At 41.5% G+C, this 22,595-nt stretch overlaps 1 protein-coding gene across 4 annotated transcripts in view; it reads left to right on the forward strand.

Annotated features, from left to right (window-relative positions):
• LOC133512158 (contactin-associated protein-like 5) overlaps positions 1–22,595 on the forward strand; it is a 219,008-nt gene that overhangs the window by 156,676 nt on the left and 39,737 nt on the right. For all 4 annotated transcript variants that reach the window (XM_061841507.1, XM_061841508.1, XM_061841510.1 and 1 more), the window contains 5 exons: positions 1,346–1,546; positions 9,282–9,438; positions 10,567–10,694; positions 11,860–12,030; positions 18,094–18,312. In XM_061841507.1, coding sequence (XP_061697491.1) covers positions 1,346–1,546; positions 9,282–9,438; positions 10,567–10,694; positions 11,860–12,030; positions 18,094–18,312 — 876 coding nt within the window. The remainder of the gene's footprint in view (positions 1–1,345; positions 1,547–9,281; positions 9,439–10,566; positions 10,695–11,859; positions 12,031–18,093; positions 18,313–22,595) is intronic.

The following is a 22,595-nucleotide window of genomic DNA, read 5'->3' on the forward strand; positions in this document are numbered from 1 at the left end:
GTTGGCAAGTCCAGTAAGATCATCTGATCCTTCACAGTGGGGACAGCCCTTGGAAGAAGGCATCTAGGAGCGCCCTGCCAATCACCTAATTTTGGCTGCTAGAATAGTCTATGTTGTAGTTGTAGAGGCTGCGCTTGCCTTGCTGCAGTGTGATTAAGGAATTCACTGCCACACATTCTGGGGTCGCATATTGAAACACCTGCTCCATGGATTTCACGGACAACGTCCACGTCTGGCATGTGTCTCTATTGTGGTTCCACTGTTTCATTGCGCATGCATCCCGTCAGGTGGGAAATGACGAAAGCAATTTTGGCTCTGTAAGAGGGGAAAGGCGGCAGCTGGTAGCTCGAAGTGGAGCTGATACTGTGTAATGAAGGACTTGACATACTTGCATGTGCAGCGGGGACGCCGGGCTGGCAATGGCCCCGCTGGGGGAAGATTCAAGCAGGGAATTAAGCCAGGCCATTACCTGACGCAACATGGTGTCCTGATGTTCCAGCTGGCGACCAAATGTCAGGAAATGTTCTTCATGTTGGTCGAGGCCAAGACCTTGAGCCTGGAGAGCCTTGTGCAAACAGATCAGAGTTGGCTGGGTCCATGTCAAGGCCAGATTGTTCTGTTACAAGCAGACTACAGGGTTGGACCCAGAATGCACAACTTACGAGACCAGGTACAGTTCTGGGAGTGTATTTATTCAATCCTAGGTCAATACACAGGCAGGCAGTCCAAGCAGACGACAGTGTGAGAATCACAAGGCGAAGAGGCAAGGTCGTAAACAAGGCAGAGTTTGGTACACAAAGGATCAAAGACATGAACATGGTACTGCGGGAATGTGTGCAACGATCTGGCGAAGGAGAATACCACATGTGGCAATATATATCGACAGTAATTAGTGTGTACAAGAAGCAGGTGGGCACGTCTGCTCACTGGACCAAGTGCGCACTGGGCCGAGGAAGGACACGCCCATGACATACTTGTTATATAATGGTTTTTCTCATCTCTCATGCTTTTTTTTTCTGTCACTTCCCATTCAAAAACATAGTTTTGTTTGACTGAATGTCTGTAATTCTCAAAATTAAAAAAGAGACCACAGTGGCAACTTCAAAAGTCCAATAAAGAGGGATACATATCTTTCTTTCTGATTGACTTAACAGCCAAACAGGACAAAAAAAGGGAAGGTTAATTATTTAATAGTACTCAACTGGTGAGTCAGACCTGCTGCAGTAATTTAATTGTTGTTCTGGAACACTAACCTGCGTGAAAATGAAACCTATTATTAGTGAGGAAATTTAGAGAAATTGTTTCAAATGGATTTGTTGTCTCAGTTAAAGTTTGTTTCTTGTAGATGAGAAAGTTTGGACTGTGTTGGCCCACAACACCACAACTGCAGTCCGAGTCCAAGCTTCATCACTGCACAGGCCTCACGTCATGGTGCTTGACTACGGTGCCTCGCCAGAACAACTTCACACCATTGTATCAAGGTCGGAGCACTGCCAGCAGGAAGTGGTTTACAACTGCAAACGCTCCCGCCTTTTCAACACAAAAGGTAAAGAATTTTTTGTTGATCTGATTATACAGTACAATTCCTGTCTTGATACACTAGGACAAGTAAGCAGTCGCCATAAACTTTATAAGCTACCCCTTGAATTACTGCCACCTAGTCAGTCAGAACCTGACTTCATGTGACCAAATAGTAAGCACATTACTTCCTATAACCTATAAAGAAAGCACTTAAGTTTCTCGATCCCAATCAGGCAGAACATGACTTTCTGTTATCCAATCAGGAGGCACTGGACACTTTGTAACCCAATCAGGAACTACCTGACATCCCATAACCCAGTAACAAATCAATCTGCTTCTTTTATAACCAAATCAAGAAGTACATTATGACTTCCTGTAACTAAATCAGAAGGCATTTTACTGCACTTTTTAAAAAATCAGCTGTTTTACTCAACATAGCTCATTGAGGTAGCGCATTTGTTCTGCCAGCCCAATCATACAGTCTTCTCACACTTAAAGGTCAAGTGTCATCCCTATAAACATTCTAAAATGGATATTGCAATGAAAAATACATATAACATGATTCACATGTCTATAGAAAAAAATAAATATGAGCATGTCATCCATGCGCAAAGTTGCAGAAGTGTCATTCGATGACATCCAAGTGGTCGCCATATTGCTGCATTCACTATCCGTGACGTCACCCGGACATTTGCCAATAAAAACACGTGGTGGACCCTAATATGGGAGACGAACACACCCCTTCTGACACAAGCTCTTTTCGAAGAAGAGAACATCTCACAACCGAGTGAAGAGACCGGGGCAATATTACCCTATTGTTTCGAGCCATATTCAGATGATATTTTACGGCGTTGTCGTCGCACGCGGCTGAGTGCGGCATTGTCCGAAGCGTTCTTCAGAGCCACCGCCGTCCGCAAGCCCGACAGACAGCCTTCGTCTAAGCCGTGACCGGCGGACGCGGCGCCTCAGTCGGTGTGGCTCATTTTCGGCGCTGAGGTGGTTTATCACGTAGCCGAGCTGGGCTGCTTTAGGGCGTTGTTCATAGCTGCCGCCGTCCATGATGAATAACACTGTCGAGCTAGGACACTTTGTTGTTGCACGCGACTAAGTGCGGCATTGTGGCAGCATTGTTCATAGCCGCCGTCTGCGAGCCCGACCCGCAGCCTTCGCCAAAGCCGGTGCCTCGGCCAGTGTGGCTTATGACGAAGCCAAGCCAGGCTGCTTTAGGGCATTGTTCATAGCCGCAGTCTGCGATGAACAACACCGTCGAGCCAGGGCGCTTTACGGCAGTGTCGCATTGTCCGCAGAGTTATTCCTTCGCTGGCGAGGCGACGCAGCAGCCTTCGCCGGTGAGCCTGACGCCGTCCGACGCGCACATCGGCACATTTAGCACACCTGTCATACGTTACGTTATGAAAAACTATGATTTTTTTTAGTAGCTGTAAACACACCTACCTGTCATTTGGAACCCATGAAGCGCTCGTCCTCTGCACCTCTGCAATCCATTTTTCATGACGAACCGGGTCTCTTGCAAACTTATGAAGCGTAAATCCATCCTCCTGAGCAATGTCCAGTAATGCAACGAACAACGAGCTACCTTCCCGGAGGTAAAACTAATAGAAACAAACGAGTCCACATGAGGGCGGTCCTGCCATGTACGTCACTTCCTGCTTCTTCTCAAAAACAAATCCCTCGAGTGGATTTTCATGGCGGGATGTAATAAAAGCTGTGTACGTCAAAATCATGTTTTGTGGTGGAAAAAAACGCATGGGTCCATGTCGGCTGCCGTTTTTTCATTAATATACTAAAGATTCATGCATTTCATGACAGTGGCCCTTTAAGGTTGCATTTTTATTTGACTACCTTTACCCTAGCCAAGTTACCTCTCATAACCAAAGGATCAATCACACAACTTTCTGTTATCCAATGAATTTTGCTTTCTTTCTGAAATCGAAACCTATTTTTCCTCTGTTTGATTGAGACAAACTGCAACCCATGGAGCATGAAGCTGTATCTCCATAAACATGGCCAGTTTGTTGTATGCAAGATGTTTTCCTTTCAAAATCTCTGTTGGAGCAATTCCAAAACATGTCTTGTGTCGTGGTTAATTGAAACTTGAAGACACAAAGAGCATTTTTGTGGCAGGTAAACACTCTCCCTGCGACAGCATCAAGCGATGTTATGGATGTTTATCGCGTTAATTTACAGGAAAGACAATCAACAACAGCTGTTACAACCAGCCTGCCAGGATCACAGATGCCTTCCTATGCCAAGAACACCTGAGCTCGCATCCAGGCAAGCTCTGCTTGCCGAGTCGAGGAGGCTTGAATAACGTGACCTCCTTCTGCCAGCTTTCCCGTCAGCCTGTGCTGTTCACTTAAAATGCAGATGTTGTTCAGACATTTAATGTCCATGTTTCAATGCGCGATTGTGGATGATTCGAGAAGCAGGTGTTCCTCGCCCCGTCTCATCTGTAATGACTGCTGTTAGTCAGTGGGGGCCATGCAGTCATCATTTAAGATGACAGTGAAGAAGTAATTGTCTTCCAGATTACTGCCAACATCCTGCTGCTATATTTAGCTATTGTGCGATTGCTGACAGTCAAGCATTCACCCAAATGATATTGTGCATCACGAGCATATTTTTCTTCTACTTATTGTGCAAATTCCAGATTTCCATGGGGATGAAAATCTTTACTACTACTTTACTACTTGATTTTGCTAGAATTAAAGGACCCATATTTTGGCTATTTAGACCACCACAGAGTCAAGTCTCTAACATTGACTTATTTTAAAGTATTGATTTGATTTAAAAAAAAAAAAAAAAAAATCATATTAGTGTCCAGAAAAGCACCCTCTGACCGTTACTTCTGTTTGACCGTGTTTTGTATCTGCCTTGTCAATATTTGGCAAAGACCGCCCCCTTCCCTCTAATTGGTTTCCCACATTTGAGAGCACACGTTTGTTATGTTGACACTACTGGCTTGGGATCATAGAGACAGCCGGAGATCTTCACTAGTGAAGTAGATAAGATTCAGAAATTTAAATGACCAGAATTCAGGCCTCTGGGCGGAAAAACGTCTGGAACTCAGAACAGCGTAGACAATTTTTCTTCATATTTCACATCGACTGAAGCACCATACAAACACTATAACATCCCAAATACAATACAATAAATTTGTTTTCAGTAAAATATGACACCTCTAATAACGCATTCATTGCTTAACGCATCAAAACTAAAATCAAAGACCAAAAGGTGCCTCTTCTGGGTATTTAGTTGAAACCCGTTTCTCCTAAGTAGTAGTAGAAAAGCAAAGGTATAATGGGATTGCCTCGGAGCATTTACTAAGTGGCCAAACAAACATTTGTGATGTCATCATCTATATTGCTCACAGCCACAATATTTATTTGTATTTATAATTTAAAATGTGCCTGCAAATGGAAAAAAAGCAAGGATTATGGCCCAAATTTACCCACAGTACTTACTGCAGTTGTTATGTTCAAATGAATGGGAGCCAGCAAGATGCTTTTGAAACACTCTACACTCTTGCATTTATTCTCGCCCAGGTCCACCACCTTTGTCCTTAACTATTAATCTATCATTTTATGGTTGAATGAATGTCATTAAGTACAATACACTGCAATACAAGTACAATACAAAGCATTAAACACCTATACAAGCTTGCGATTCAGTACGCTCATTTATCCAATTCCTCAATATGCAGCAGTGAGTTAGCAACTTTAATTTCTTTGCAATGAGCCAGTTCAGTTCACTTAGGTCGTATCATGCAGGGTGCTGCAAATGCTGATGCTCAAAAAAGTAATACAATTTGAAGATTTGTCACCATCAATTTGTTTATTAGTGTTGTTTTTTTAGATGCAAACATTTGAAAGAAAGAGCAATTTCTCATTTCCTATAACCTAAATCGATTTTTACAACAAAGTATTTAGGTTCCATTCATCTTGCTTTTTTTTGTTTTCTAGAGGTGAACATTTTATTTAGTAAGCAAAAAAGTGGGCTGTCCAGTCATCACCAAAAGGTCGATGTTTTAGCTACAAATCCAATAGAACAACAGGCGTGAAACTGATTACTTTGCAGTTTGTATTTTCGGGATTTTGTAAGCGAGATGTTGTCATTGATAAACACCACAGGCTCAGCTGGCAGAGTTTGGAGCAGCACTTGCTCAACATAATCAAGCTTCTCATTCATTAATTTGCCGTCTCCCCAAGGTTATCGCAACATCTCGTATAGGAAGTATTGATTGTTGCCTTTTCTTGTTTTGCGTGTGCTGATTAGTGTTTTTTAAAATAATTGGCAGACTAATCAAGCCAATCAAGGATGGCAGCTGACACTAAAGACAATAATGAATGTTTTATTTCTAACCTTGGTTGCGGACACGTTATCTTGCACACTAATGTTGTTCTCAACTAAATTACTTTTCCTGTGCTCTTTTGCCATTGCTTACAAAGGAACTTTTTCTCATTTTGGTCTTAATAAGGCATTAGACTGTTAGCCATAGGTCATTGCATCCTATTCAGGGGTGATTTCAGAGAGAATTGCCGGTGTTTGCGTCCCGCTGTGAGTCTTAGACTAATATGACTTTTGTGGCCATACATAAATGCGCTGCCTAATGCGGCCCTAATGCATGCTGGATGGGCAGAGAGCACTGCAGCATGTGACACTTGATTATGTTTAGTGACAAGAGGCTTAATGGGCTTTTGCCTTCATACCAGCTTCATTTGCAACGCAGGCTTATGTGTGTGAGTGATGATTGGGGCCACCGTACTTAACCTCGCAGACAAGGCCCTGAAAGGTCATTTTTTGCTTTAGTTTTACTCGCAGGGGCCTTGTTATGTATCGCTAGCTGTTGCGGCAGCCCTGACACAAGCATTTTTTAAGCACGATCTTTGTGTTTGCAGAGTTGTGATTACTTTGGATTTCAAGGCCCAAAATGCTAAAATGAAGCAGATTTTATTCTCAAAGCCTTGTAGCTGCATTTAAGCATTAATATTTGAAGAGCACATGAACCTAGTGAAGGACTTTAAACTTTAAAAGAGTTCCAGATCTCATAGCTGCTGTCCAAATGCATTGGTATAAACCCTGTGCATGCATGCTGAGTAATGTGTAGATGATAAAAGCATTTTCAGTATTTGCTCCTCCAAATTTAAACCATGTGAAAAAGAAAAACTTGAGATGCAGACAACATAAAAAATACAGTTGAAGGTCAAAGTCATTCTGTATTCACTTTGAGCAACCTCTCAGGTTTTCCATGTGACAAAATAATAGTGAAAATGGTTAAAAAAAAATGATGATCAATTATAACAATATGCCAGATGGTGTCTGAATTCCAACTCAGCATGCTGATCTTTTGCTCATTGCCCAAACTTAGAAGGTTGAAACTGTCGTTTTGTCCTTGTGTGAGGAATACCCGGGTCACGCGAGGGGATGTCTGCTGGGAATCAGTGCACATAACAATGGATGCCCTTCACCTCTTCAGTTCACACATTCAGCAGGTCATTAAATCAGCCTCGTGCCTCAAATCCGTAAAGGACTTACCTAATACTGTAAACATGCAGATAATTCTCTAGTCTGGTCCTAAAATTGATGTCTGCAACAAAATAATCTCCACCAAAATAAACTCAATAGCAATTTTAGGCTTGTTTTCTTACTGCATATTTAATTTATCCACATTTAGGTCATAAGCTTCCACAAAAGCCTTCTGACATCACAAAATGACCAACACATTTCCTTTTGTTCTTGCTGGTTCAGAAAACGTCATGGATAGAAGTAGTTGATATAGCTTGAAAGAAAAAAAAAATCTACAAATACTTTTAAACTCTCAAAATCACTGAAAGGGTACTCCCTTGTTTTGCGGATCTGAGCCATTTGTCAAATTGTCCCCAGCATTTTTTTTTTTAGACAATAAATTCAGATTAAAGGTTAGATGCATTTGAGTAGGCGTGTGTTGATCGCTGCAATACTTTGTTGCAGAAGGAAGTCCCATGAGGTAAGAGCATACAGATTAATTTCCACTTAGGTGTTTATAAACTCAACCAATATGACTTTTTTTGCTTGCAAAGTTGTAATTTTGGAGGTGGGTAGATTCTGCGTTTAAATTCCGAGTAAATATCACCATTTTATAGCATAGTACATTCGTTTGTCTAAACCACCTATGCAGTGCATTTGATCTCCATTTCTGTCATTGACGTCACAGCAAGACATGGAATGCATTAATTTTGGCGATGAAAGGGTTATTCCAAGGGCAATTAGTTCTTGATCAGTTGCTCCCAAACACACTGATAGGATTGGAAATTACTGCCATAACGAGATTTTGTGAGAGAAATACAGTACATTCCATCCGAATGCTATGGGTCCTTAAATTGTGATGAATCAGGATGTATTTTGATTGTAGTGAATACTATCGTGTTGTATCAAAGTAATTTAATACCTACAATGGTATCTTGACTAACAAGATAATTATGTAATTAAACTGGTATTCCTAGCTCAAATGCGAGTTACTAGTGGGATTTTGTGTTTGCTATTCAGCGCCAGCATTTTTTATTTCATACCTCGAATTTTCCTCACAAAACAAAAAATAAACCAAGCGATCGCTCATAGCTCAGAAAACGGGAATTTTGGTGAAATCGCAAGACACGGAAATACTCTGTGACTGGATTATATTATCTTATGTTCTTACACCATGTGGAGCAGTTGAGTGCTGAGACCCGAGTGCTTCCACTGTATGTTGAGATTGTTTTGGTTCCACTCATGTCCTGTAGATGTTGGTAACACACAGCTGGTGTCAAAACAAATATAAAGGTGTTTCTGTCTATAGTCATAAAATCTGAATGTTAAAACCATCCATCCATTATCTGAGCCGCTTATTCATACAAGGGTCGCGACAGTATTGGATCCTATCTTAGTTATTTTCGGGCAGGAAGCCTGAATTGGTTACCAGCCAATCGCAGGGTACATAGAGACAAACAACCATTTGCACTCATGATCAAACCTAAGCACAAAACGGTGCTTCAATTTTTATTTGTGCCTTGATCTGTGCTGAAAATGCAAAGAGATAGGTGCACGTGTAACTTGTAACATCAGTGTTGATCCCAACCAAATGTTTGACATGCCAGAAATTCATCTGAAATCTGTCATTCCTTGATTGCCGCTGCGCACATAGCATGTCCAACTTAACCTCTAATCATTTCCAACTCAGAAGTCAGTTGGCTGACACAGAATCAGGTTTAATCAGGTTCATAATTAATAACTCGGTGTATGCCAAGATTGAGAGGCTTGTGGCTGAAAAAACACGGTACAAATGGAAGATTTTGTCCCAAGAATACTCAAGAATATGTCACATGTTGGGACTGACGTAAACCGATTAACACCTGTATTTAAAAACAAGCAATTAGAAAGTCAGATTTCCAGAGTATATCCTCTTTGATGCTGAAAAATCTGATGAATGATGATATCTTTTGTAATAGTAGATTATCCCTGACTGTCGTCTAATCAGTCTCTGTTGTGGGTAGTCCACGGTCATGACATGGCAGGAGCCAAGGCTGCTGGAGATGCTTAATTCACATAGTTGTTTTCGTATTCATGTGGAGGTTCTTGAAAACTTGAAGTATTCTTGGAGGGGTATAATTACTACATTTGTCTGAAGAAAATGGTTGCATGTTTTAGGTACCTTGGCATACCTGGAAAGGTTTAATTTGCCTGAAGTACAAGATGATCCCTGATTAACTGGTATTTCAATGTAGATGGCAGTCCAATGTCGTGGTGGGTGGACCGCCGCGGTGAGAGGCGGAGCTATTGGGGAGGATTTCTGCCAGGAATCCAGCAGTGTTCCTGCAGCCTAGAAGAGAATTGTGTGGATATGAACTATTTCTGCAACTGTGACGCTGACACAGACATATGGTATGTTATCAATATCTCAGTGACTCCCAGTGATCTCGAGATTTGTTTTGATTCACCTTCTTTCAGTGAAGTTCGGAAAAAATGTGAAAGTATCAGTAAGTGCTTATAATATGTATGCTACTTGTGTGCGTTAATTCAACATTAAAGCTGAACACCACCCACTGCTTTCATGCATCCATCCATACATCCATTCATCCATCCATTTTCTGAGCTGCTTATTCTCACAAGGGTCATGGGAGTGCCTTTCCCAGCTACTTTTGGGCAAGAGGCGGGGTACAGCCTGAACTGGTTGCCAGACAAACAACCTTTCTCAGTCACAATCAAACCAAAGGGCAATTAATTCAGTCTGCAATTAATGCATGTTATTGGGATGTGGGAAAAAAAAAGAGTACCGTATTTTCCGCACTATGAGGCGCACCGCATTATAAGGTGAACTTTCAATGAATGGCCTATATTAAAACTGTTTTTTCATATATAAGGCGCACCCCATTATAAGGCGCATAGAATAGACGTTACAGAAGAGGCTGGGGTTACGTTATGCATCCATTTGGTGGAGCTGCACTAAAGGGTCAATATTGATCCATATATAAAGTACACCGGATTTTAATTTTGAGAAAACTAAAGGCTTTTAGGTGCGCCTTATAGTGTGGAAAATACAGTACTGAGAAAAAAAACCTGAACAGGCACAGGGAGAAAACGCAAACTCCATACAGGCAGAGCTGGGATTTGAACTCTGGTCCTCAGAACTGTGAGGCGAAAGTTCCTACCAGTCACACCACTATTCTGCCCCAACTGATTTCAGATAATATTAAAAACTATTTTTAAATTTTGCAAGGAGTAGCCTTCATTTGAATTTTGCCATATTAAACGCTTGAAGTGTCTTTGCATTTTCTGCATTAATCCACTCCAAACTCCAAATCCAGCCTGGAATCAGCTGTTTGCATATTTCCAAAGGCGCTTGTCTCCCTCACGATGAATTGCTTTAATGTCTTTACTCTTGCCTGATGCGCTAATGCAGAAGAATTGGAGCCTTTATCTCAGTTCCCATCGAGGCATCCGGGCCCTGAGGGACCGCCCTCCCTCTGTTTGTGGTTTCTTCTTCGCTCATTTGTTCAATCTCTGTCACAGGGCCAACGACACTGGCATCCTCTCCTACAAAGACCACCTACCAGTCAGCCAGATAGTGATCGGTGATATTGGCAGAGTCGGCTCACAGGCCATCTACCACATCGGCCCTCTGCGGTGTTACGGGGACAGTAAGTGATGACTCATACACTGAATGACTTGATTCTAGGCAGGAAAATTACTTTTGGGGCAACTTCTCCTGGTCACAAGTAAAAGACCGTAGAACAAACAATTTAATCAAGCCTACAAACTCATTTGTTGTAGTTTTCCATCATAGCTTACGCTATTTTGTAATGTAATGCCTTTAGTCTAATAATTGATCCAACCGTTGATCTTTTTTCCCCAAGCAGCTAGGCAATTGCCCCGTAGCCCTTTCCAGCCTTGTGGGGGTCTGCAATTTTGTTTCTGGTGTCTTTAGACAGCTCTTTGGTCTTCTATAGTATAATAATAGTTGAAGTATTACTGATTGTGTGAGGTGGACGGGTGTCGTTATGCAGGTAACAATCTGGAACAGGTGCTTTTAATTTAGAAAAATAAGTGGAGCGCAGGTTGACAAAATTTTTAGAGCTGGGCTAACAGGTCTTTGAGGGCCAAAATTTTTGCTCATTGTCAGGTGTTCACATTCTTATTTTCAGGAGTAACATACAGATAACTTGGTAAAAAAAATCCTAAAATATAAAATATATATATTTTTTTATTTTATTTTATTTTATTTTTTTAGATTATGTCTCTAACAGCGGGCATGCACCTGAAATGAAAATTTCAGACCCCTTCATGACTTCGAAGTGGGAGAACAAAATCGCAGGTTGTTCAAATACTTATTTTACTCACTGTATTAAAATAAAATGCGCACACATACAGACCCAAGGGCAATTGAAAGTCATCAATTAACCTACCATGCATGTTTTTGGATATGGGAGGAAAATCAGAGTACCCAGACAAAATCCACGCAGGCAGGGGGAGAAGGGGGAGACTCCACACAGGCGAGATCCTCAGAACTGTGACAAAGATGTGCCAACCAGTCGTCCACTATACTGCCCTAGCTAGTAATAGTATAAATACAATGTTAATGATATCAGTACTAATGCATTACTTCAAAAAATGATAACTACTTTTCTCCACAAAAGATTATTCTGTCGATGTTACAACTATATTCCTGTAACATTGGGACTTTTGCACCTTTGTTTCATTTTATTGTGGCCCTAATAGGCTGCTCGTGGATGCTTAGCAGTTCTCTGAGTACTCATTCTACACTCATCCTACTTACAGTAACTACAATCCATGCTTTAATTTCAGGGTCCATGTGGAATGCAGCCGCTTTCTACCAGGAGTCGTCGTACCTCTACTTCCCCACCTCACCGGCCGAGCCCGCCTCAGACATCTCCTTCTACTTCAAAACGAGCGCTCCCTCAGGAGTTTTTGTGGAGAGTCTGGGCCTAAAAGACTTTGCCAGACTGGAGCTCACCTGTAAGCCAACAGTCACACTCCATAACAATGGCGATAATGCAAAGGAGCACGACTCCATTTTTGTATTGTCTACATTTTTGCTGCAATGCATGAATTAAGATATTAAAACCTCCGTGCACAACAAATTGTAATCCATCCATCCATCCATCCATTTTGTTTGCTGCTTATGCTCACAAGGGCCACGGGAGTGCTGGAGCCTATCCCAGCTGTCAACACACAGTACATCCTGAACTGGTTGCCAGCCAATCGCGGGACACATAGAGACAAACAGCCGACTCACAATTTAGAGGGTCCAATTAATGTTGCATGTTTTTGGGATGTGGGAGGAAACCGGAGTGCCTGGAGAAAACCCACACTGGCATGGGGAGAAGATGCGAACGACATCCAGGTGGGGCCAGGATCGAACCCGGGTCCTCAGAACTGTGAGGCCAACGCTTTACAGCTGCAGCACCGTGGCACCCAAATTTAAAATTATTTTAGGAAATCATGGACATTGTAGCCCTGCCTGTGGGCCAGAGGAAAAGAAACATCTAGAGATAGTTATGAGCACCAAGGTGTTAGTGTCTATAGCAAGACTGCACATCTGTGAAAGTACCATCTATGCTGAAAGGTATATACAGGTTTTGGAGCAACATATAGTATGTTGTCTCTGAAGCAATGTCTTTTGGATGGATGTCTCTGCTTAGTAAAATTAGTAGTAGTCGTAAATGAGAGCGAACACGAGACTGACATGCCAACAATACCGACCTATCACTTATTGATTATGTGTGGTGCATTACGAAGCCCAAAATACAGTGGAGATTTTGACTTTGAGTCTGTGGAGTAATTGAAGTTGTACATCAAGCAAAAACGGGGAAAAAAATCCACCTGCAAAGCTTCAAATTTTCATGTCCTCAGTTCCAGAACACTGACTGTTTTTTAAAGGAACGGTGATGTAACACTAGTAAACATGCCATTGTGCCGGTTTTTTGGCAATATATAAAAGGCATCAAATTCAAAATGAGTGAATATTTGCAACCAAAAAAAAAAACCAGAAATGTATCAGTTTGAACATGAAATATATTGTCTTGTAGTGCATTCAATTGACTAGAGGGTGAAAAGGATGTGCAAATGATTCTACTCTGTTTTCATTGACAATTTACACATTGTCCCAACTTCATTGAAATTGGGGTTTGCATCTTTTTCTTTCGGCTTGTCCTGTTAGGGGTCGCCACAGCGTATCATCTTTTTCCTTCTTAGCCTATCTCCTCCATCTTCCTCTCTAACCCTAACTGCCCTCATGTCTTCCCTCACAACATCCATCAACCTTTTCTTTGGTCTTCCTCTCACTCTTTTGCCGGGCAGCTCCATCTTCAGCACCCTTCTACTCATATACTCACTTTCTCACCTCTGGACATGTCCAAACAATCGAAGTCTGCTCTCTCGAACCTCGTCTCCAAAACATCCAACTTTGGCTGTCCCTCTAATTATTTCATTTCATTTCTAATCCTATCCAACCTGGTCACTCCGAGCGAGAACCTAAATATCTTCATTTCTGCCACCTCCAGATCTGCTTCCTGTTGTTTCTTCAGTGCCACCGTCTCTAATCCGTACATCATGGCTGGCCTCACCACTGTTTTGTAAACTTTGCCCTTCATCCGAGCAGAGACTCTTCTGTCACATAACACACCAGACACCTTTCGCCAGCTGTTTCAATCTGCTTAGACCTGTTTCTTCACTTCCTTACTGCACTCACCGTTGCTCTGGATTGTTGACCCTAAATATTTGAAGTTGTCCAACCGTGCTATCTTTTCTCCTTGTAGCCTCACTCAGCCCCCTCCACCCCTCTCATTTACGCACATATACTCTGTTTTACTTTGGCTAATCTTCATTCCTCTCCTTTCCAGTGGATGTCTCCATCTTTCTAATTGTTCCTCTGCCTGCTCCCTGCTTTCACTGCATATCATATTATCATCTGCGAACATTATGGTCCAAGGGGATTCCAGTCTAACCTAGTCTGTCAGCCTATCCATTACTACTGCAAACAGGAAGGGGCTCAGAGCTGATCCCTGATGCAGTCCCACCTCCAACTTAAATTCTTCTGACACACCAATGGCATACCTCACCATTGTTCTGCTGCCATCATACGTGTCCTGTACTATTCTAACATGTTTCTCTGCCACACCAGACTTACGCATGCAGTACCACGGTTCCTCTCTTGGTACTCTGTCATAGGCTTTCTCGAGATCCACAAAAACACAATGTAGCTCCTTCTGACCTTGTCTGTACTTTTCCACTAGCATCCTCAAGGCGAATAATGCGTCTGTGGTACTCTTTCTAGGCATGAAACCATACTGTTGCTCACAGATACTTACTTCTTTCCTGAGTCTACCCTCCACTACTCTTTCCCAAAACTTCATTGTGTGGCTCATTAACTTTATTCCTCTGTAATTCCCACAGCTCTGGACATCGCCTTTGTTCTTAAAAATGGGAACTAGTACACTTTTCCTCCATTCCTCAGACATCTTTTTGCCCGCAAGTATTCTGTTGAATAAGTTGGTCAAAAACTCCACAGCCATATCTCCAAATTGCTTCCATACCTCCACCGGTATGTCATCAGGACCAAATGCATTTCCATTTTTCATCCTTTGTAGTGCCTTTCTAACTTCCCCCTTACTAATCATTGCCACTTCCTGATCCTTCACACTTGCCTCTTCTCCTCTTCCTTCTCTCTGATTTTCTACACTTGCCTCTTCTGCTCTTCCTTCTCTCTCATTTTCTTCATTCATCAACTTCTCAAAGTATTCTCTTGATCTATTTAGCACACTACTGGCACCAGTCAACACATTTCCATCTCTATCCTTAATCACACTTACCTGCTGCACATCCTTCCCATCTCTATCCCTCTGTCTGGCCAACCTGTAGAGATCCTTTTCTTCTTCTTTTGTGTCCAACCTGGTGTTCATGTCATCATATGCCTCTTGTTTAGGCTTTGCCACCTCTACCTTTGCCCTGCATCGCATCTCAATGTACTCCTCAGTTTTCTCAGTGTCCCATTTCTTCTTCGCTAACTTCTTTCCTTGTATGACTTCCTGTATTTTGGGGTTCCACCACCAAGTCTCCTTCTCCCCTTTCCTACCAGAAGACACCCCAAGTACTCTCCTGCCTGTCTTTCTGATCACCTTGGCTGTCGTAGTCCAGTTTTCCGGGAGCTTCTGCTGTCCATTGAGAGCCTGTCTCACCTCTTTCGGAAAGGCCGCACAACATTCTTCCTTTCTCAGCTTCCACCACATGGTTCTCTGTTCTACCTTTGTCTTCGCAATCTTCCTACCCACCACCAGAGTCATCCTACACAGCACCATCCTATGCTGTCGAGCTACACTCACCTCCATCACTACCTTACAGTCAGTACCCTCCTTCAGATTACATCGTCTGCACAAAATATTATCCACCTGCGTGCTTCTACCTCCGCTCTTGTCGGTCACTATATGTTCCTCCCTTTTCTGGAAATAAGTGTTCACTACAGCCATCTCCATCCTTTTTGTAAAGTCCACCATCATCTGTCCCGCAAAGTTCCTTTCCTGGATGCCGTACTTACCCATCACTTCTTCATCGCCCCTGTTTTCTTCACCAACATATCCATTACAATCTGCACCTATCACAACTCTCTCTCTGTCTAGGATGCTCAGAACTATTTAATCTAGTTCCTTCCAGAATTTGTCTTTCATCTGTAGGTCACATCCTACCTGTGGGGCATAGACGCTAACCATATTATACATAACACCCTGAATTTAAAATTTCAGTCTCATCACTCGATTTGATACTCTTTTCACCCCAAGACATTCTTAGCCAGCTCTTCCTTTAAAATAATCCCTACTCCATTTATCTTCCCATCTACTCAGTGGTAGAATAATTTAAACCCTGCTCCTAAATTTGTTGCCTCACTACATTTCCACCTGCTCTCTTGGATGCACAATATATCAAATTTTCTCCTAATCATGTCAACCAACACCTGAGCTTTTCCTGTCATAGTCCCAACATTCATAGTCCCTCCACTCAGTTGTAGGCTCTGTGCATTCCTCTTCTTCTTCAGATGACAAATCTGGTTTCCTCCTCTTCTTTGTCTTCGACCCACAATAGCTGAATTTCCACTGATGCCCTGCAGGTTAGCGGTGCTGTGGGCAGGCGTTGTTCACCCGGGCCACGACCGATCCCCTATGGGATTCTTTAGACGAATGCTCATATTTGTTTTGCACAGTTTTTACGCCGGATGCCCTTCCTGACACAACCCTCTGCATTTATCCGGGCTTGGGACCAGCCTACAGATTGCATTGGCTTGTGCCCCCATAGTGATGCATTGTTTGCATATAATAAAATGTCCCATATTTTTGCAATGAAGAAACACAGGCTTGAAATTGTTGATTTCATTTTCATGGTGCCTCTTAGAAATTAAGATTAACATTTTCAGATAAAGGATTTGTATTATTAAATTTAAATTGTGATTATCATGACTATTATTATAACAGTTAATTTTTATTTGTATTTTAATGCTGCATTAAAATTTTTTATTCAATTTCCAGATAAATTACATGTGAAGATAAGTGGTCTGATAGATATTATTTTTTAATTTCATTCTTTCATTCTTATTCATGCAATCATTAATTTACTATCCATTAATTTATTTCTCAATTTATATTATAAATATATTTCTGTTCTACCCTGCCAGGCACAATCAGTCAGGGTTATTAACATTTAGGTCAAATCTGTATTCCATTGCTTTGAAGAAAAATGATATGCAGTCGTCTACACATTTATTAATATACATACTATACAGCCTACATATCACCTATATCGGTCTTTCATTATAACAAAACTAACAACACTTGTATCTGCTCTACTATTTACGTAATGTGCATAAATACTGTATATACACATACATACATATATATATATATATATATATATATATATATAATATATATATATATATAGAGAGAGAGAGGAGAGAGAGAGAGAGAAACCTTTTCTTGATATGATATTTAATTTCAATTGTATATTTTTTTAATATAAAATCATTCTTTAAGGCAAAAGGAATATTCTACTCCTGTAAAACGAAATTCCATTCCGAATTCATGAACCATTTTGTTTATTTACATAATTCCATTTGAAAAGGTAAACGTTCATAAATTTTCTCGTTTAAGCATCTTCTAGTATCCATTTATTTGTTTTTACATAATTTGGGCTTCCAGCTCATAAAAGTCACAAACTCAGGAATCCCAAAAATTATGATATTTATATATTATATATATATAATATTATGATATTTAAATTTCAATTGTATATTTTTTTATTTTTTTAATATAAAATCATTCTTTAAGGCAAAAGGAATATTCTACTCCTGTAAAACGAAATTCCATTCCGAATTTCATGAACCATTTTGTTTATTTACATAATTCCATTTGAAAAGGTAAACGTTCATAAATTTGCTCGTTTAAGCATCTTCTAGTATCCATTTATTTGTTTTTACATAATTTGGGCTTCCAGCTCATAAAAGTCACAAACTCAGGAATCCCAAAAATTAGACCACTGTTCAGAAACCAGCCCAAAATTTCCCATACATTATATACACATGCGTGTGTGTGTGTGCGTGCGTGCATGTATAAATGTATAATATACCTCAGCTGAATGGGTAAAAAATGTTGAAAGTACTTGAATTTGACCTCGATAAAGGCATACAAAGCCAGCAAGAGCTTTAGAATATTAGAAGCCTTCTTTGAGGGTAATGCAATCTGCTATGAAAATGTATGTAAATAATGAAAGAATGCACTCGGGGCTCTGTGAATCTTGTACTTGTCTGCCAGCAACCCGAGTTCATGGTGCATTTTTATTCAAAAGCATGTGCTCTTGTGGATTGTTGTAGTGGAGGTGGTGTTATTTACTGTTGATTACAGCGGAGGTTTGTCGACAAACCTGAGCGAGGGGATTGCACTGCTGTGTTGAATGCAGAATACTCAGCCAACTCTTGTTCATCCTATTGTGTCTGTGTGTGTGTGGGTGTGTTCGTGCGCATTTGTGGCCCGTCAGCTCCATCCATGGTGTCGTTTTCCTTCGATGTTGGAAGTGGCGCGGTGGTCCTATCCATCAAGTCGCACGTACTGCTGAACGACAGGCAATGGCACTACGTGAAGGCTGAGCACAATGTCAAGGAAGCCTCGTTGCAGGTCGACCAGCTTCCTCCACGCTTCCTGTCAGCTCCCGCAGACCATCAGCTGCCCTTAAAGATCAGCAGCCAGCTTTTCGTAGGTATGCCCACTCTCTTACACAGCTGAGTTATAAAATTTGACCCTGTCCATGCAAATCAATTCATGAGTAAAGATTTTAATCTTTAATCTTAATTTCTCAAACTGTGAAATAAATCCACATGGAACACTCAGTTGTGCTTTTGCCTTGAATGGTGTAAACATCATTGGTGAAAAACATTGGTGATTCTCAAAGTGTGGTACAAGTACCACTTGCTCTACGCGAAAGACACACTGGATAAAATACAAATAAAAATTGCAACACTAAAACACAAGAGACAATCAAACAGAATGAAGCATTTGGCCATGCAAACAGCCTTTTCAAACATTTGTAAAAAAAATCCAGTCATTATCATCATTCATTAAATTTAAGTACCGTTTAGTTGTACAGTATATTGCAGTCACTGTGATTTGACGGCTGCATATGCGCCTGTGCGCACTCGGAAATCTGCAAAGTCGAGCACGAAAAATCACGCCCGTAAAATTTCTTACGAATAGAAATACATAGATATGGAAAGATGTCGCTTATTTTGTATAGTCTTGACCAATGTTCCCTCTAAGCTGCGCCACTGCGCAATTGCGAACTTGTTGCACACTCAGCCCACATGAAAACCGATCCATCGCAGAGAACCACAGCCTGAACCTCTTTTTTTCTCTTTTTTTTAACACTGAAGCACACGGTCTCTAACAAAAAGCTGCTGTTCAGCCTACTTCTACTTCCTACTTTACCTGACTCCGCTCTTAAAAGGGTACAGTCATAATTATAAACAGAATACACACCCGCAACCTTGTATCTGCGGGCATAACTGGTGGACCACACCCGTAACTTTATATCTGCGGGCATGACAAACCACACCTGTACATTTTTCAAATGTGAGTGACTGATATAGCTTTTAGGTACAGTACATTTGAAGTGAATTAATCTGTAATAGTTTAGTGTAAGTGCTATGTCTTGGTTTTTTGAAGGCAAGGAAGGAAAAGCAAAATATGAAAGACCCAAGTGCAGGGAGGCAAGGCAGAACTCTCATAAATCAAATTTTATTCCAAATCAAAGGCAAACCAGATCATGGAAAAAGCTATCTGAATAAAGTCACAAAACTGATAAAGTAACAAAGAGACCGTGAACAAGACATGACTGGTGAAACTACAACGTGACAATGAACTGACAAGAACTAAAAAAAAACTGAAATAAATACAAACAATACAGACAATACACAAGTGGCTCGAGGGAGCCGATTGCTCGACACAAGGTAGAAGGTTGAGAAGAACAGGTAGACACAACTAAATAAATGAGCACACAAGATAGGAAAACATTAAACAAAAACAAACACAATGTGGATCAAAACGTAAACCATGATGGTATCACCATGTCTGTGATCCACATCACAGACAGAAAAATAATTGAAAAGAAACAAGAAAGAAAAGGATTTCAAACCAAATTCCAACGAAGATGGGGCGCTGTGTTAACATGAAGCAAAACACAATGATTTGCAAATAATGTTCAACCTGTATTTAATTGAATAACTACAAAGACAGGCAGCACAGTGGGACAGCTGTAAAGCGTTGGCCTCACAGTTCTAAGGCCGGGGTTCAAATCCCAGCCCTGCCTTTGTGGAGTTTGCATGCTCTCCTTATGCCTGCATGGGTTTTCTCCAGGCATCCTCCCACATCCCAAAAATATCCATTGATTGGAGACTCTAAATTGCCACAAGGTGTGATTGTGAGTGTGGTGGTCTGTCTCCATGTGCCCTGTGATTGGCTGTCAACCAGCTCAGGGTGTCCTGCCCGATGACAGCTGGGATAGGCACTTGCATGCCCATGAACCTTGTGAGGATAAGTGGCTATGGAAATGGACGGATGGATAAATGTATGCATTGTTTTTATTTGTTTAACACAATGTCCCAACCTGATTGGAATTTGGTTTGTGTTATAATAATAATAATAATAATAATTAAAAACCCTAAACTAAAATATAATAATGAGTAATAATCAGGGTGGTCCTTTGTCATGAGTTTAGAGGCATCCTTGTGAAGATAAGCAGCTTGGAAAATCAACATGGACAAAAAACAAGATACTCTAATCGTTGATGGTGGTATTTTTTGGAAAAACCCTCTAAAAAAATTTGTCATGATTAACGTGTCACTTAAAAAAAAAGGGTCACCATCGTCACTGGTCATCTGCACCCCATCATCAGGCACGGGGAGAACATGCAAACTCCACACAACTGGGGCCGGGATTTCAACCCCATTCCTCAGAACTGTGAGGCCAATCTCTACAGCTGCACCACTATGCCGCCCATTGTTACCATGTAATTTTTTTTTTTCTTTCAAGAAAAAAAAAATTCACTGTCCTCATGTCCTCCCTCACAACATCCATCAACCTTTTCTTTAGTCTTCCTCTCGCTCTTTTGACTGTTGTAAATAATTATGACTTTAATAATTATTACTTTTTCCTTTCCAAATGCATCTAATAAAAAAAATTACATTCACACCCTGTACAAGTTAAAGGTCAAGCGTCATCCCTATGAACATTCTAAAATAGATATTGTAATGAAAAATACATATAACATTCACTTCAATGTCTATACGAAAAAATGAATGTGAGCGGAGAGCGCATCATCCATGCCCAAAGTTGCAGAAGTGTCATTCAACGACATCCAAGTGGTCGCCATATTGGCTGCATCCTTTGTCCGTGACGTCACCTGGACATTCGCCAATGAAAACACGCGCTGCACCCGACTATGGGAGACGAACACGCCCCTTCTGACATGGAAGCTCTTTTCGAAAAGAACACCACAAAACCGAGTGAAGTTACCGGGGCAATATTTCACGATTGTTTTGAGCCATATTCAGATGATATGCAATCACGGCCAAACTGCCTCCCCGTCCGATCCAGTTCCACGGCGGAGATGAGCCATCGCGGCTCATCGCAGCCGGCCGGTGTGGCTCATTTTCGGCGCCGAGGTGGCTTATCACAGAGCCGAGCCGTGCTGCTTTAGTGGGTTGTTCATAGCCGCCCCAGTACGCGATGAAAAACACCATCAAGCCGGGGCACTTTACTGCAATTTTGCCGCACGGGGCTGGGTGAGGCATTGTCGGCTGCGTTCTTCAGAGCCTCCGCAAGCCCCACGCGGCGCCTCAGCCGGTGTGGCTCATTTTCGGCGCCATGCTGGCTTATAATGGATCTGGGACGTGCTGCTTTAGGAGGTTGTTCATAGCCGCCGCAGTACGCGATGAACAACGCCATCAAGCCAAGGCGCTCTACTAGGTTGTCATCTCACGCAGCTGAGTGAGACTTTGGTGCTGCGTTCTTCAGAGCCACCGCCGTCCGCAAGCCAGAAGCGCAGCCTTCGCTGGCGAAGCAACACAGCAGCCCGACGCCGTCCGACCTGCACATTGACACATTTCATACGCGGATCTTATGTTATGTTATGAGAGACCGATTACGTGGTCCGCCCCAAACTATTTTTTTTTTTTAGTAGCTCTATACACTCCTCCTGTCATTTGGAACCCACGAAGCTTTCGTCCTCTGCACCCGTGCAATCCATTTTTCACGTCGAACCTTGCAATCTTATGAAAGGTAAATCCATCCTCCCGAGTGTTCAAGCAATATCCAGCAATGCAACCAGCCGGCATTTTGGCTAACACAATAGAACAACGAGCTACCTTCCAGGGGGTAAAACTAATGGAAACAAGTGAGTCCACTTGGGGGCGCTTCTGTCCGTTACGTCACATCCTGCTTCTTCTCGAAAACAAATCTCTCGAGACGATTTTCATGGCAGGAGTTACAAAAAGCTTTATACGTCAAAATCACGTTTTGTGGTGAAAAAACTCTTAGGCCCGTATTGGCTGCCGTTTCTTCATTGATAACATACTAAAAAGCATCTATTTCATGACAGTGGCCCTTTAAGCACCGCACACACTTTATATTCAACAAGGGGGTTTACAGCCCCTTCTATTCTCAATGTACGTAAAGCCACATTTTGAGATCTCATGCATACCAATGTTTTTTAGGGGGGCTGAATCAATCAAAGGCTACTCCGTCTAAAGAGTAGAAATGTTTGTAAATATGACTGCTCGAGGATGCCTGTAAATATTAAACTAAATATCAGTTAACTGTATACATATTCTATACACTGAAAAATGCTTTTGTTCTTTCCATAATTCACATTCAACATTAATTAATACATGTACATGCTGTATCATAAACATCATTTCAATACACCTAGCATGGTTATGGCCCGTGGTCACTCCGTTTTGGAGAAATACAAATACTTCTTTATGCTGT

This window comes from Syngnathoides biaculeatus, chromosome 14 (genome assembly GCF_019802595.1).
Source record: "Syngnathoides biaculeatus isolate LvHL_M chromosome 14, ASM1980259v1, whole genome shotgun sequence".
NCBI classification, from domain to species: Eukaryota; Metazoa; Chordata; class Actinopteri; order Syngnathiformes; family Syngnathidae; genus Syngnathoides; species Syngnathoides biaculeatus.